This window comes from Canis aureus, chromosome 28 (genome assembly GCF_053574225.1).
Source record: "Canis aureus isolate CA01 chromosome 28, VMU_Caureus_v.1.0, whole genome shotgun sequence".
Taxonomy (NCBI): domain Eukaryota; kingdom Metazoa; phylum Chordata; class Mammalia; order Carnivora; family Canidae; genus Canis; species Canis aureus.
The window spans coordinates 473,052-485,505 of record NC_135638.1 but is presented as its reverse complement, the minus strand read 5'-3'; the positions used below and the strand labels follow the sequence as shown (position 1 = coordinate 485,505).

The window sequence follows — 12,454 nt, the reverse complement described above, 5'->3', positions numbered from 1 at the left end:
ACATTTTTGAGCACCCACTATGTGCTGGCTTTGTTGTTTCAGCTGCCGATATGGCAGACGTCCAATCAGATGTGATATTTGCCTTCGTGGCATTTTCTTGGTTCTGGAATATTTGAATACTTTTAAAGTATGACATTAGGATCGTTTCTTTTTTTTAAGACTTTATTTATTTATTCATAAGAGGCAAAGAGAGAGAGACAGAGACATAGGCAGAGGAAGAAGCAGGCTCCCTGCAGGGCACCTGATGTGGGACTCGGTCCCAGGACCCCCAGGATCACACCCTGAGCCAAAGGCAGATGCTCAACCACTGAGCCACCCAGGTGCCCCTATTAGGATCTTTTCTTATAGGAAGTCTTTACTCCTTTCTGGAGAAGGTACGTATTAAAAACAAATTGGGGGCACCTGGGTGACTCAGTGGTTAAGTGTCTGAGTCTTGATTTTCACTCAGGTTATGATCTTGGGGTCTTGGGATCCAGCCCCATATTGAGCTTTATGCTCAGCAGGAAGTCTGCCTAAGATTCTCTCTCTCCCTTTCTCTCTAAAAGGGAGAAGGCGTGCTCGCTCTCATGTGCTCGCTCTCTCTCTCTCAAATAAATAATCTTTTAAAAAATGGAATCAAGTGCAATAGCCCAGCACATTAGATAAGGGTATGGTGTTGTAGGAATAGAAGGCTGGGGGAGGGGTGGACATGAAGTCACTTGAGTAGACCAACCTCTGTGAAGCTCATATTATCATATTACTGTGTTTTTCTCTATTGTGCTTTTGAAAAAAAAAAAAAAGGCATGACTATGAAAACAAAATAACGTCTAAAACCGTATTTAGCATCTTTACCAGTATTAGTAAAGACTGCTTGATCAAATAAAGCATATGAAAATATTGTCATAATCCCAAGTACAGGCTGTAAAAAAAGTGGAATGAAGGATTGTGTTCTAATATGATATGCCCTAGGATTGAATGAGTATTTGGGTTCTAGTACATGGAATAGTCTATTTTTGCAGGACATGAAAATAAATACTGTATTTTTTAAACAAATAGTCTATCCACTTAGAGGAAGATGAACTCAGCTGTTATTCTTAGAGAATGCCGTAAAGAAGCTGCTGTAGTCTTCCCAGCCAGGAAAAGGGGATTAGAAGTCAACTGGAAAGCGGTGTCTTGGCTAGTAAAACACACTGTCAAAACCAAGAAACTTATCTTTATGGTTTTTTTTAAAGATTTTATTTATTTATTCATGAGAGAGAGAGGCAGACACAGGCAGAGGGAGAAGCAGGCTCCATGCAGGGAGCCTGATGTGGGACTCGATCCCGGGTCTCCAGGATCACACCCTGGGCTGAAGGCGGCGCTAAACCGCTGAGCCACCCGGGGATCCCCCTTTATGTTTATTTAGCATGTAATGGTGTTGAAGAAGAAAGTCAACTGAAGGACGTTTCCCTCATTTAGGTAATTTTGTTCTTCCGTTTGAACCTGGGGAAGAATGGGAGTGTGGTGGGTGCAAGAGGAGACATGGCCAGGGAGACGCCATGGGAAGGCGAGGTTGAGGAGGATGGAGAATGAATAAGGCAGGGGAGGCTCCTGCCACAAAGCTGGCTGTGCCGGACATGTCTCGTCTATGGGGACGTATCGAAATGTGTATGAATCCGGTAGCATGAAACACTTGACCAATGCCTTTTATTAAAAGAATCAAAATTTCTTTGTGGAAGCCTGAGTCCCGCTGATTCCGAGTGTTGATTATGTTGCTTCAACGTGCAGGAATAAAATTAAAAACTGCGATTGGCATGAACCTGCCTTGGAAGCCTGTTGAGTCCGTCTACTGAGCACCCTGGATAAGGCCGTCCTTCCATTCCTGAAGGAAATGCGGGTACAGCAGTCGTATTTCCTCTGTGATACAAATAAAATTCTTGTTCCTCTCAGCCTATGTTTATGCCGTATTTTCAGCCTTCGCACTTACCGTGGTTGCCATAGTGACATTTATGGAGGGGTCAGGTGTTCTCAGTGCGTTTCAAGGCTGTCTCGGGGCCTTAACCAGCTCGAGAGGAGAATTCACTGGATCTAGAGTGCTTCGAGGGACATTGTAAAAATTGGATTGCCTGAGAACGCAGGTTCGTCTCACAACAGAACCCTTCCGTGCACACACACAGGGTGATAGGGCTGCAGACGGATCTTCAAGGGTCACTCATTCTGTCCCCGTCCCCGGACAAGCCGGTGGCTGATCCACATTGGGTGTCTGCAGCGTCCATAGGAACGTGACTTCCCTGAGACTGCCCCCCTGAGCCCCTGAGCCACAGCCGGCCTGGCTGTCAAATAAGAATAACCTGTGGCCTTGTGCCTTGTCACCATCCTCTCCTGGTTCTCTCTTGGGGACACAAGGATGTTCAAGACGGAATGCTGGCGACCCTCAGAAATAGAAGGCTGCGCTTCAGGGTCCATGTGACCAGAGAGCAAAGCCTCTTCTTGGCCTGTTATCCAACACGACAGCTGCTTGGGCTGAAGTGCTGTGAAGAAAGCCCAGCTCCACCTCCACCCCGACTGGGAATTCCGAGGTCACGTGCGCCGCTGGAGAAGACGACGGCCACGGCGCAGAGTGTCGTCCGTGCTTCTGGGGACTTGTGCTGAGCCCTCCACTGACCAAGCAGCGGCCTCTGTAAAATATTACATCGTGGGTGGGAGAGTGGTAACTGGACCTACTCGGCTCCATCAGGATGGAGCCGATTTCTTTGAAGATTGAATCGAGGAGGCGACATGATGAATTGGAACAATTAGGAGTCTCTGGTTTTCATCCGATCTTGGGACTGCAGGTTCACCGTAGGGTAAAAACCAATGACACGTCACCTACATTATGAGAAAATAAAAGCCTCAAATAAAGGAGAAGCCAAATTTGGGGAGAGAGGAGATGTTGTTGGACGTGAGTCTATATTTCTGAAGAAGAATTGCCTGGAATTTCCCAAAATCCAAGGGCACAAACGTCATCTTTTGCTGGGGAAACAGCTCTCCTCTTGGGTCTAGGCTGCACCCAAGGAGCGCTGCTAGTTACCCGCCTTGTTCGTCCGCAGAGTGACCTGACCCCCCCACCCCAGGACTGAAGAAAGAAAGGAAGGGTGATGGGAGGTGATCCCAGTGCCAGACTGAGTCCTGGAGCCTGAGCGGTCGTCACCTGACCTGACGACGCCCACCCAGGCCGCCCGGGCGCATCCCTTCCTCGCATTATGTGCATCACATGGCACGAACGAGTTTCGTTGCCCCGGACAGACAGCTGTCCTCTGTGTCCCGAGGGCCTGGTGGGCGCCCACGGCGGGCACCTGGCTGCCCAAGCTGTGGCCTCCTCGCCCCTCCGCCTCGGCCCCTCGACCCCTCGTCCCCTCAGCCCCAGGCCCTGGGAGCAGGCTTCCCCACCCCGGAAGCGGGACGAGCGCTGCGGGCCCAGACAGTTGGGTGATGTGAGCGGGGCTCCACTGCCCTGTCGCTGCCCACGAGCAGCTTCTCCAGCGACCCCGGTGCGTCCCCAGCAGCTGGCGGTGCAGCGGGGACCAGGTGTTGGTGAGGGGCAGGCGTCCCAGCGGTGACCCGCTCACTCGCTCCGGGGTCCTGGTGCAGAGGCGTCGGGGTCCGAGTCCTTAGCCAGGTGCTAGCGGTGAGACAGGGACTCCGTAAACAACAGTCACGTCACGGCCGGCGCGGGCGTGTTTTCTTAGTGCTTTAGTGGGAACAGATGGAGATGTTTATATATAAATAGAAAACAATAGAGTGTTGCCATCAGGGCAGCAGCAGCTAATAAAACTCTACACACATAGAAATGAAACACATCTCCACCTACGCCAGAACTCCGGGTTACCGACATCTGCACATCTGTCTAATTCAGCTTGAAAAGATGTTTTGTTATTTTAGGGTTTTTTTATTCCTACTTGGAAGGAAATTGTGGGGAAAGAGTTGTTTGCTTTTTTGCTTTTGTTTCGTTTACTCCTCCCTCTGCTTCATCAGGTCACGTCACGACCAGGGATGATCAGTTCTGCCCGAGGAGACCTTGTATTAGGATCGTGAAAAGTAACTTGAAGGTCTGTGTATTAGACTACAGACTCTGTATTTTTTTTAAATTTTTTTTTATTATTTTTATTTATTTATTTTTTAAGATTTTATTTATTTATTCATGAGAGACACAGAGAGAGGCAGCGACACAGGCAGAGGGAGAAGCAGGCTCCATGCAGGAGCCCGACTGGGAGTCGATCCCGGGTCTCCAGGATCAGGCCCTGGGCTGAAGGCGGTGCTACACCGTTGAGCCACCCAAGCTGCCCCAGACTCTGTATTTTTTAAATTAAAGGTGAGGACCTGCGGCCTGACGATTGGGAGGAAGCGATGGCAGGCCGGGTAGCGGAGGGGTTGAGGGCTGAGGCTCTGGGAGGCACACCTCGGCACTGGCTGCCACTACCCCACCTGTTGTGTAGAGAAGAAGCTGGGAGGTTATATATAAGCTGCACGAAGGACACAGCTGATGACTGATCCATCCGAGGTTCAATCCTGCTCTGAATAATCCCAAAGCCCATCCATCCCCTCTGTCTCCAGCTGCCGCGGGTTCCTTGGGGAGCTTCTCTGGGTACCTTATTCTCTGTGTTGCTGGCAACGTGCTGTGACGTTGTACGGGGGCTTTTGCAAAGCGTGGAGCCCCCATCCCTAGGACATCTGCTCACTTGCCGTTGAAGACGGCCAAGAAGTCCCTAATGCACATGTGAGGGGTCCCGTTGGCTTCAACTCATGCAGCCACTTCCACTTTGGCCCACAAAGGTCTTTGCTTTGAAGGTGCTCAAAGCTCCACGTGCACAGGCTTAGTACCCGAGCTTTGGTGAAGCGCGCTTGTCCCGCCGTGCAGATGGAGGAGCCACCAGCCAGGATGACTGGCCTCGTGCCCAGGAAGGCTAGTCACCGCCCCGACGTGTGGCCCAGCCCTGCGAGGAGTAGAGCTCCGGGGCGATGTCCCCCTCCCCGGGCTGCTCTCACAGCCAAAGTCCTACGTAGCCCCACCTGGACCTAAATGGCGCCAGATTAGGGCGCTTTCTGTAATTCTCTCCTTAGAAGGATGGGATCGGCCCGCAGGATGGAAACCCTCACCTAGAAGGTGATCCGCTTGTGTTTTCGTTTGCAGATATTGTGTTTCTATTCTCCGTGCAGGCGATAGAGTGGGGTCGGGAGCAGCAGGGCCTATAAGGGGAGAAGGTTAGGACTGCCAGACGCCACCAGCTCGCTGACCTCGCACCACGAGCCCTGTACCTGAGACATCGATGCAGATATTCGGCATATTATTAGCTCAGGTGCTGCTGCTGTTGTTGAGTAGCCCCAGCTGAAAGCTGAGATGACAGGCCTCAGGTCTTTCTCTGAAGATCCCCGTGAAGACGGAAACCCCTTAGACATGAGGGTGCAGATATGAGACGGCGTCTGCTTGGTGAACTGTCTCCGTCCACTGAGGGGGGCCCTTGATGGGATGAGCACTGGGTGTTACTCTGTATGTTGGCAAATTGAACACCAATAAAAAATACATTTATTTAAAAAAAAAAAAACAGCAGCAACAACAGGTTGGCTTCCCGGGGCCACCCTGTGGGTCCCATAAAAGCCGGCAACGTCCTCTCTGCCCTAGAAAAAAAAAAAAGCAACCCTCCAATTGTTATGTAAGTGGAAACTCATTTGAATTTGTAACAGGCCGCACCTACCCCTCCACCGTGCAGCCTGGAGTCCTGGAGAGCACAGGATCCCACACCCCAGCTCTACCATTTGCAAACTTTGCTTACAATCCCTTGACCTCTCATCTTCAGTCCTTTTCTGTAAAACAGCATCAACCGTCGGAACTGCTTTGTGTACTTCACGGGTTACAGAGCAGATAAAAGGAGATTGCAAATGCGAGAGTTTTCTAGAAGCCCCTTACGCATGTTACTGTTGACTTTTCTAGCTGATGAATAGGGAATGACTAGCAGCGCCGTCAAGGATAGCATGGGAGTAACTCAACCGGGTGGTTGTCGGTGGTAGTTGATCAGCGGTGGAGACGCGAATGGCGTCCTGGGAAACAGGTGGTTAGGCCTGACACTTGGGAGCCCAGGGCCGTGTGGCTGCTAGTCGTGCAGCCCGGCGGCGGGTGGGTGGCGTCCTGCACCCTGGCCCTCGCAGGGCCGTCCAGTGACGTGAGGGCCCCGCCGGCTCTCTCTGCATCTGGAATGAGTTTCCAAGCCAGCGGCCTGACTGTTGCCAGGGTTGCAGCCATGGCTGCGCACCAGAGAGCGTGGAGGTTCACGCGTGGTCCTGTTAGCCCCGTCCCTGGAGAGCCAGCAGATGGAGGAACCACAGCCTCAGGAACCCAAGACCGACCTGTCAGTTGGATGTCTTTAAGCCTCAGCAGAGCTGACGATTAGAATAAGATCAAATACCTATTAGAGGAAAGAGGCAGAGAAACCGGTCCTCGGGGCGTCCCTCTGTCTGTCCGAGCTTGGCGGACGCCGGGTGGAGGTACCTGCCCCGGAGGAGGGATCGGACCCCGCTTCCCTAGGCATTCGCGTGAATAACCGAGTGACTGCAACACGAGGCTTTGTATTTCCTTTCATCATATTTTTTTTAAATCCTTCCAAGTCGACTCGAGTGTGGCAGGTGGCAGATGGAGTAATCGCGCATGTCCGAGGGCTCAGCTGATACGCAGAGCAGACCTGGGGCAGGGGCAGGGGCAGGGGCAGGCGGGGCAGGAAGGGCAGGAGACGAGGCCTCCGCTGGCCGCCGCTGGGCGGTCCCGGGGAGAAGGCGGCGGCAGGTAACGAACCACACGCTTCTCTCTTGCGCGTAGGCCAACGTCTCCAACTACAGCCTGGTGATGGAGTCCGACCTGGGAACCTTCCTGCCCTCTGGGCTGCAGTTCACCGGCAGCGACGAGGCCAGGGCCATCGTGGAGGAGGTCATGCGCCTGCTGCAGCCTGTCAACGTCACGCGGGTCTTCAGGGCCGGAGAAGGGACGGACATTAACTTCTGGATCCAAGCCGGAGTGCCCGGTAAGACCAAGAGACGAAGGCGGTGCTCTTCAGGTACTGCTACTGGCCCAAAACGACGCGGGTCCAACACGCCCGGCAGTACCGGTAGGCCTCTTACCGCACGGAAACCCGAGGCTCGGTCCATAAAGCATAATCGGATGGTTTCTAGACTTGGAATAATAATATTCATTTGTGTTCGTTAACCTACTTGTCTTTTTCCGAATCATAAATTCCTCATTCCCAGAAATTCCGCTTTAATGATTCCGGGATAGGGCCTGCAAATCTGTTCTTGTTTTTTCGTTATTTTCTTTTTAACAGGTATGCAAATGGTGATCCCATGACCAAAATTTGAGAAATAGAGTACAAGGCAATTATTACCACTGATATGATTCCAGTTTTGGTTCTGTGCTAGGAAATCTCTGACCCAAATAACCCCCTACCTAAATCCCACGGTATCTGAGGTTTTACCGGCAGAGCTTTATTTTTTGAGGGTTGGGTGCTTCCTACTAATCATTTGTTTCTTAACGTGGACTCTTGTAAGAGGTTGGACAGAAACTAATTTCCCCTGATCGGTGATTTATTAGGTTGATATTTTTAAGACAAATCCTGGGCAGGGGTGAACTTACGGAATAGGAGTAGGCCTCGGGAAGTCACAGAAGACAAACTTACACCACTTCACCGGTTTGCCCTAGACTGGCCACAGGAAGGGGTCATTGATGGTAGCAAGCGTCTGTGACCTGTAGTTGTTCCCTCATTATATCCATAATCGAAAGCTTTGTTAGAGGATCTCTTTGTAGATTTTTCTGTATTTGTGTTATGCCAACAGGAAGTCCAGAAGTCCAACTTTTCAATAGTTTTAGTGTCATTGTTTCCAAAACCATTTCTGTGGCTATAAAACATTTCACAGGTTTGAAAACAAAAGACAAACAAACAAACGAAAACCAAAAAACCCAACTATCTCTCCCTAGATCCACCCCACTCCCGCTCTCCCCCTTCCCCAGCCCTCAGAGTAGATTTCAGTAGCGCACTGCACGGATTTAGGATCTTTAAAAAGCTTATTCTTGAGATATCGATTTTTTAAAAAAGCACATTTGAGGTCTTAAGGTTTATAATAATGTTTCATAACTAAAAATAGAAGGAGCTTTCCTTTATTCTAATACAAGGACCTTGATTCTCTTCGGTGGTGTGTGTATGTTTTAGCCACACTGAAATATCTTGAAACGGCGTGTGCATTTATGACGCTGTGCATCATCTGGACAGATCGGAGACTCCTTACATAGCTGTCATTTTTAATCATGATCAAGGTCTAAGGGGAGGGAATCTGCCCTTTTAAGTTGTTGGGATGATTTGAATTCTAGATTTTTCCTGAGCCTAAAGTTTTTCAATAGGAGTCTTCTTAAAAACTGGGAAAATCTGAGTTAGTTTGCGGGGTGGTGGATGTGAGGAAAAGACTAACAGACTGTGGGTGAACTGGAGTGAAGTGGGAGGCGGGGCTGGGGGTGGGGGGCGAGGAAGAGCTGAAACCCAAAACAGAAGTGGAACAAAGGGCCTGGTACTCCCTGCTCCCAGGGATTGCTGCCTTCTGCTGCATTGGGTAACTGAGAATTTGCTCTAGCCTTATTCCTTCCTTGTAGATTTTCATAAGAATGGTTCTGTTTGGAATTAACAGGTTTGTCTGATTCCCTTCACAAAGGTAAGGGGGCCTTTTCCCTCTTGCCGAGGTGGGGACACGTCTGATCACCAGTGAACAGGAGTGAAGTGAGGAATCTGAGCCCCATTGTGGTTTCTAGAGAATTGATGCAAGTTACCGTTTACTGGGTTCCCATTACTTATCAGGCGCTCTGTGAGGCTTTGGCAGACGCTCTTTTTTCTCCATACAACCACCATCCTAAGAGGAAGGTACGATGATCCCTGTTTCGCAGTTGAAGAATCAGACTCAGAGGGACTAAGTAGCTTAGCCAAGGCCATCCTGCTCCAGAACTTACCCTGAGAACAGGCCACTCTGTTTTCAAGGCTGGTGGCCCTTTTCCCACAATGTGCAACAACGCAGGCGAGTCTGGAATGCCGAGATGGCCTTCCCTATCTACGGCAGTGTCTGAAATGTTTGTCTTACTCAGCTCTTGCTTATGCAAAGGATTTCAGTACATTCCTGCTCCGGAAAAATTTACCCCTGGGGAAAGGAGTTTGTTATTGTAAATAACTTCTTACATTCCTTATTGCACTCCCCTCCGTACCTCTGCAGATGAGGAGTGGGTCACTTAGACTGCAGCTAATGTTTCTCGGAATTCTTTTCCATGTCTTTTAGGATCTACAAGATAGAGCCAAATTATCGCTGTCTTCCCCTATTCCCATTGAGCTATCTTCTGATATTTCAAATGTGGGCTGTTTCTGGAAGAAATAATGGAACTGCTTACATTGTATCTCTTGTTGCCTATTGAAAATTTCGAGAACTTTAAAAAAAAGGTGAAGAACCATAGTTAATTAGAGAAAGAAAATAAAAATCTGCCAGCTGTATACCCTGTGTTCCTGAGAACCCGGCAAGTTGTAGTAACCTAAACCTGGAGATGGAATTCGAAATACTAAGTATGATTTACATAACTGCTCACCTAACTTTTCAAAAAATTAATGAGAAATAATGTTCCAAGATTCCATCTTTCCTCTTTCTCTTTTTCTTTCATTCCTCCATTGATTCAGTAAATGTTTATTGAGCTCTTATCTTTTTTGTTTTGTTTTGTTTTTTTTTGTTTTTGTTTTGTTTTGTTTTGTTTTGTTTTTGAGTCCTTATCATGTCCTAATAGACCTACAAAATTTCCATAGCCTGATGGCTGGTCCCCAGTTTTTTTCATGTTCCATGTGTCCTCAGTAGTGAAATACTAATTAAGTACACAGAATTAACATTCAACGTGATTTCCATTAATTATGGAAGCCAAGCACGTTGATTCATGAAAATTTTATCTTTGAAGAGGAGAGATACTATCCTTCATCTGTCTAGACAATGTCCATACGGACATGGTAACTATCAACATAAGTATAAGGCTTTAGGGGGGGAGGATGCTTTTTAAAAGAAAGTGTCTTAGATGTATTTTCCATATAAACTCCCTGTTTAGACATTTTTATACTCCAACCTGCTCCCATTGTCGCTTTCTTCTATATTCCTTCTAATTCTTTCCCTTCAAATCCTCGGTGCTCTTAAGGCTCATTCTCTATTCATCCGTGTTCATGGGTCTTTCCTTAACAGCCCATGGCACTCTATTGCTTTTCTAGATTTCCAAAACACTCCTGTATCCCACAGTCTGACATTTGAATCACACATTAATATCGTTCTTGGATTACTAGGCGTGCCCAGTGAGCAATTCTTTGAGGTGAAGTTCAGTAGTTTCTACTTTGCCTCCTCTGTAGTTCTTAGTTTAACTTTGGGAAACATTTAAATTCTTGTAAATCTGACATGAGAGGAGAAAACAAAAACACAGAAATAATCGTTTCCTAAACAAGCTTTGGGTTCCTTATCTTGGGATTGTGGACAAAATAAAGGATGCTGAGAGAAGAGATAAAAAAGTAGAAAGAATGTTAGAAGAATGATATAAACCTAGAAGAGTTAGAATTATTTCCCTTAAAGGAATAAAAACTGAAAGAGGATGCTGAATAATATCTTCTAGTAATTTAATGATTCTCCTACATAAAATGGTAAATGGCTGTTCCGACTCTTTCAAAGACAACACGAACAGGACTACTTTAAGAGGGATTTGGGTTAGGCTCTAGTGGAAAACTCCAGGTAGCAGACAGGCTTTATATCCTAATGTTTAGCCTGATTCCCTAATTCTGGAGTCCAGGTTAGAGTGGGAGGAGTCTGTTTCAGTCTGAAAATGTCAGTAATGAGCTCTAATCCGTGCTTTCCCCAAGTCCTCATATGCATCCTTCTTGAACATCTTCTTTCTTTAGAAACTCTTCTATAAAATATACATCAATGAAAAAAAAATGAGACACTCTCTTAACATGAACTAAGGAAGTGGACCCACCCTTATTCCATATCTGCCAATAAGAGTTTCCTCGTCTGCTTCAGAATCTGAAGGTCAACCGTTTCCTAATATTGTTGGCATGTGCTGGACAGTGTGCTGGAAAGAATGTGTGTTTTTTGGCTTTATGACTTCTAACCGCATGTGCTATCTTAGGCAAATGATCTAATTTTTCTCAGCCACATTCATTTATTTTATTTTATTTTATTTTTAGATGGAAGTATATTTGACACATGTTGCGTTGGTTTCAAGGGCACAGGCGTGCAACACAGTAATTTAGCAGGTCTGTGTGCCATGCTGTGCCCACCACCACGTCACTACACCACGGTGAGGTTGTCCCCATACGCGTCCATTACATTACCGTCGGCGGTGCTGCACCTCCCATCTCCATGAGCTGCTCCCTCCGTAACTGTAAGCCCTCACCTCCCATCCCCCTCCACCCATTTTTCCCATTCTTCCAACCCCCTTCCCTCTGGCAACCAGTTCTCTATATTTATGAGCCTGTTTCTGCTTTATTTCTTCTTTTTTTTTTTAAGATTTCACATACGAGTAGGTATGTAGACACATACGTATGGTATGTGTCTTTCTCTGTCTGACTTATTTCACTTACCATGATGCCCTCTAGATCCATCCATGTGGTTGCAGATGACAAGACCTCATTCTTTTTTTATGAATGAGTAGTATTCCATTGTACGCGGGGCAGGGCGGAGTCGGGGTGTACATCTTCATCCACTTATCTATCGACGGGCACTTAGGTTGCTTCCATATCTTGGCTACTGCAGATAACACTGCAATAAACGTAGGGGTGCATTTATCATTTTGAATTTGCGTCTTCGTTTTCTTTGCATAAATACCCAGTAGCAGAGTCAGTGGATCATACGGTATTTCTATTTTTTTTAATTTTCTGAGGAAACTCCATACCATTTTCCACGGTGGCTGCAGCAGTTTCCATTCTCACCAGCGGTGCACAAGGATTCCTTTTTTTCCACATCCTTATCAACATTTGTTATTTCTTGTCTTTTTGATACTAGCCACTCTGACGGGTGTGAGGTGGTATCTCATTGTGGTTTTGACTTGCTATTTCCCTGATGGGGAGTGATGTTGAGCATCTTTTTGTGTGTCTGGTGGCTGTCTGTATGTCTGTACTCATTTATTATTAAGCATCCTTACTAAGTCTCTGCTGTAGGACACTAGGGAATCGATAGTAAAGACGACAAACAAGATCTGTACTCTCACAAACTACACATTCTGGTGATGAGACTTGGTTCCCTTATATGCAAAGCAGGTATGGTAACCACCAGGCCTCAATATGCGTCCCTCCTCCTACTGACTGGCACTGCCTTCCAGAAACCACACAGGCATCTAGAGCATACGTCAAAATGGTCTCTAAGTCCCATTTACTCTGAATTTCACTTATTCCTTTTTTTATTAAAATATTTTATTTATTTATTCATG

The 12,454-nt window shown here is 47.3% G+C and overlaps 1 protein-coding gene across 4 annotated transcripts in view; it reads left to right on the top strand.

Annotated features, from left to right (window-relative positions):
• Positions 1 to 12,454, top strand: part of CPQ (carboxypeptidase Q) — a 319,086-nt gene that overhangs the window by 242,012 nt on the left and 64,620 nt on the right. For 3 of the 4 annotated variants that reach the window (XM_077876166.1, XM_077876164.1, XM_077876170.1), the window contains one exon: positions 6,806 to 7,007. The exons of the other annotated variant lie outside the window; for it this stretch is intronic. In XM_077876166.1, the coding sequence (XP_077732292.1) occupies positions 6,806 to 7,007 (202 nt within the window). The remainder of the gene's footprint in view (positions 1 to 6,805; positions 7,008 to 12,454) is intronic. 4 annotated transcript variants of the gene reach the window in all.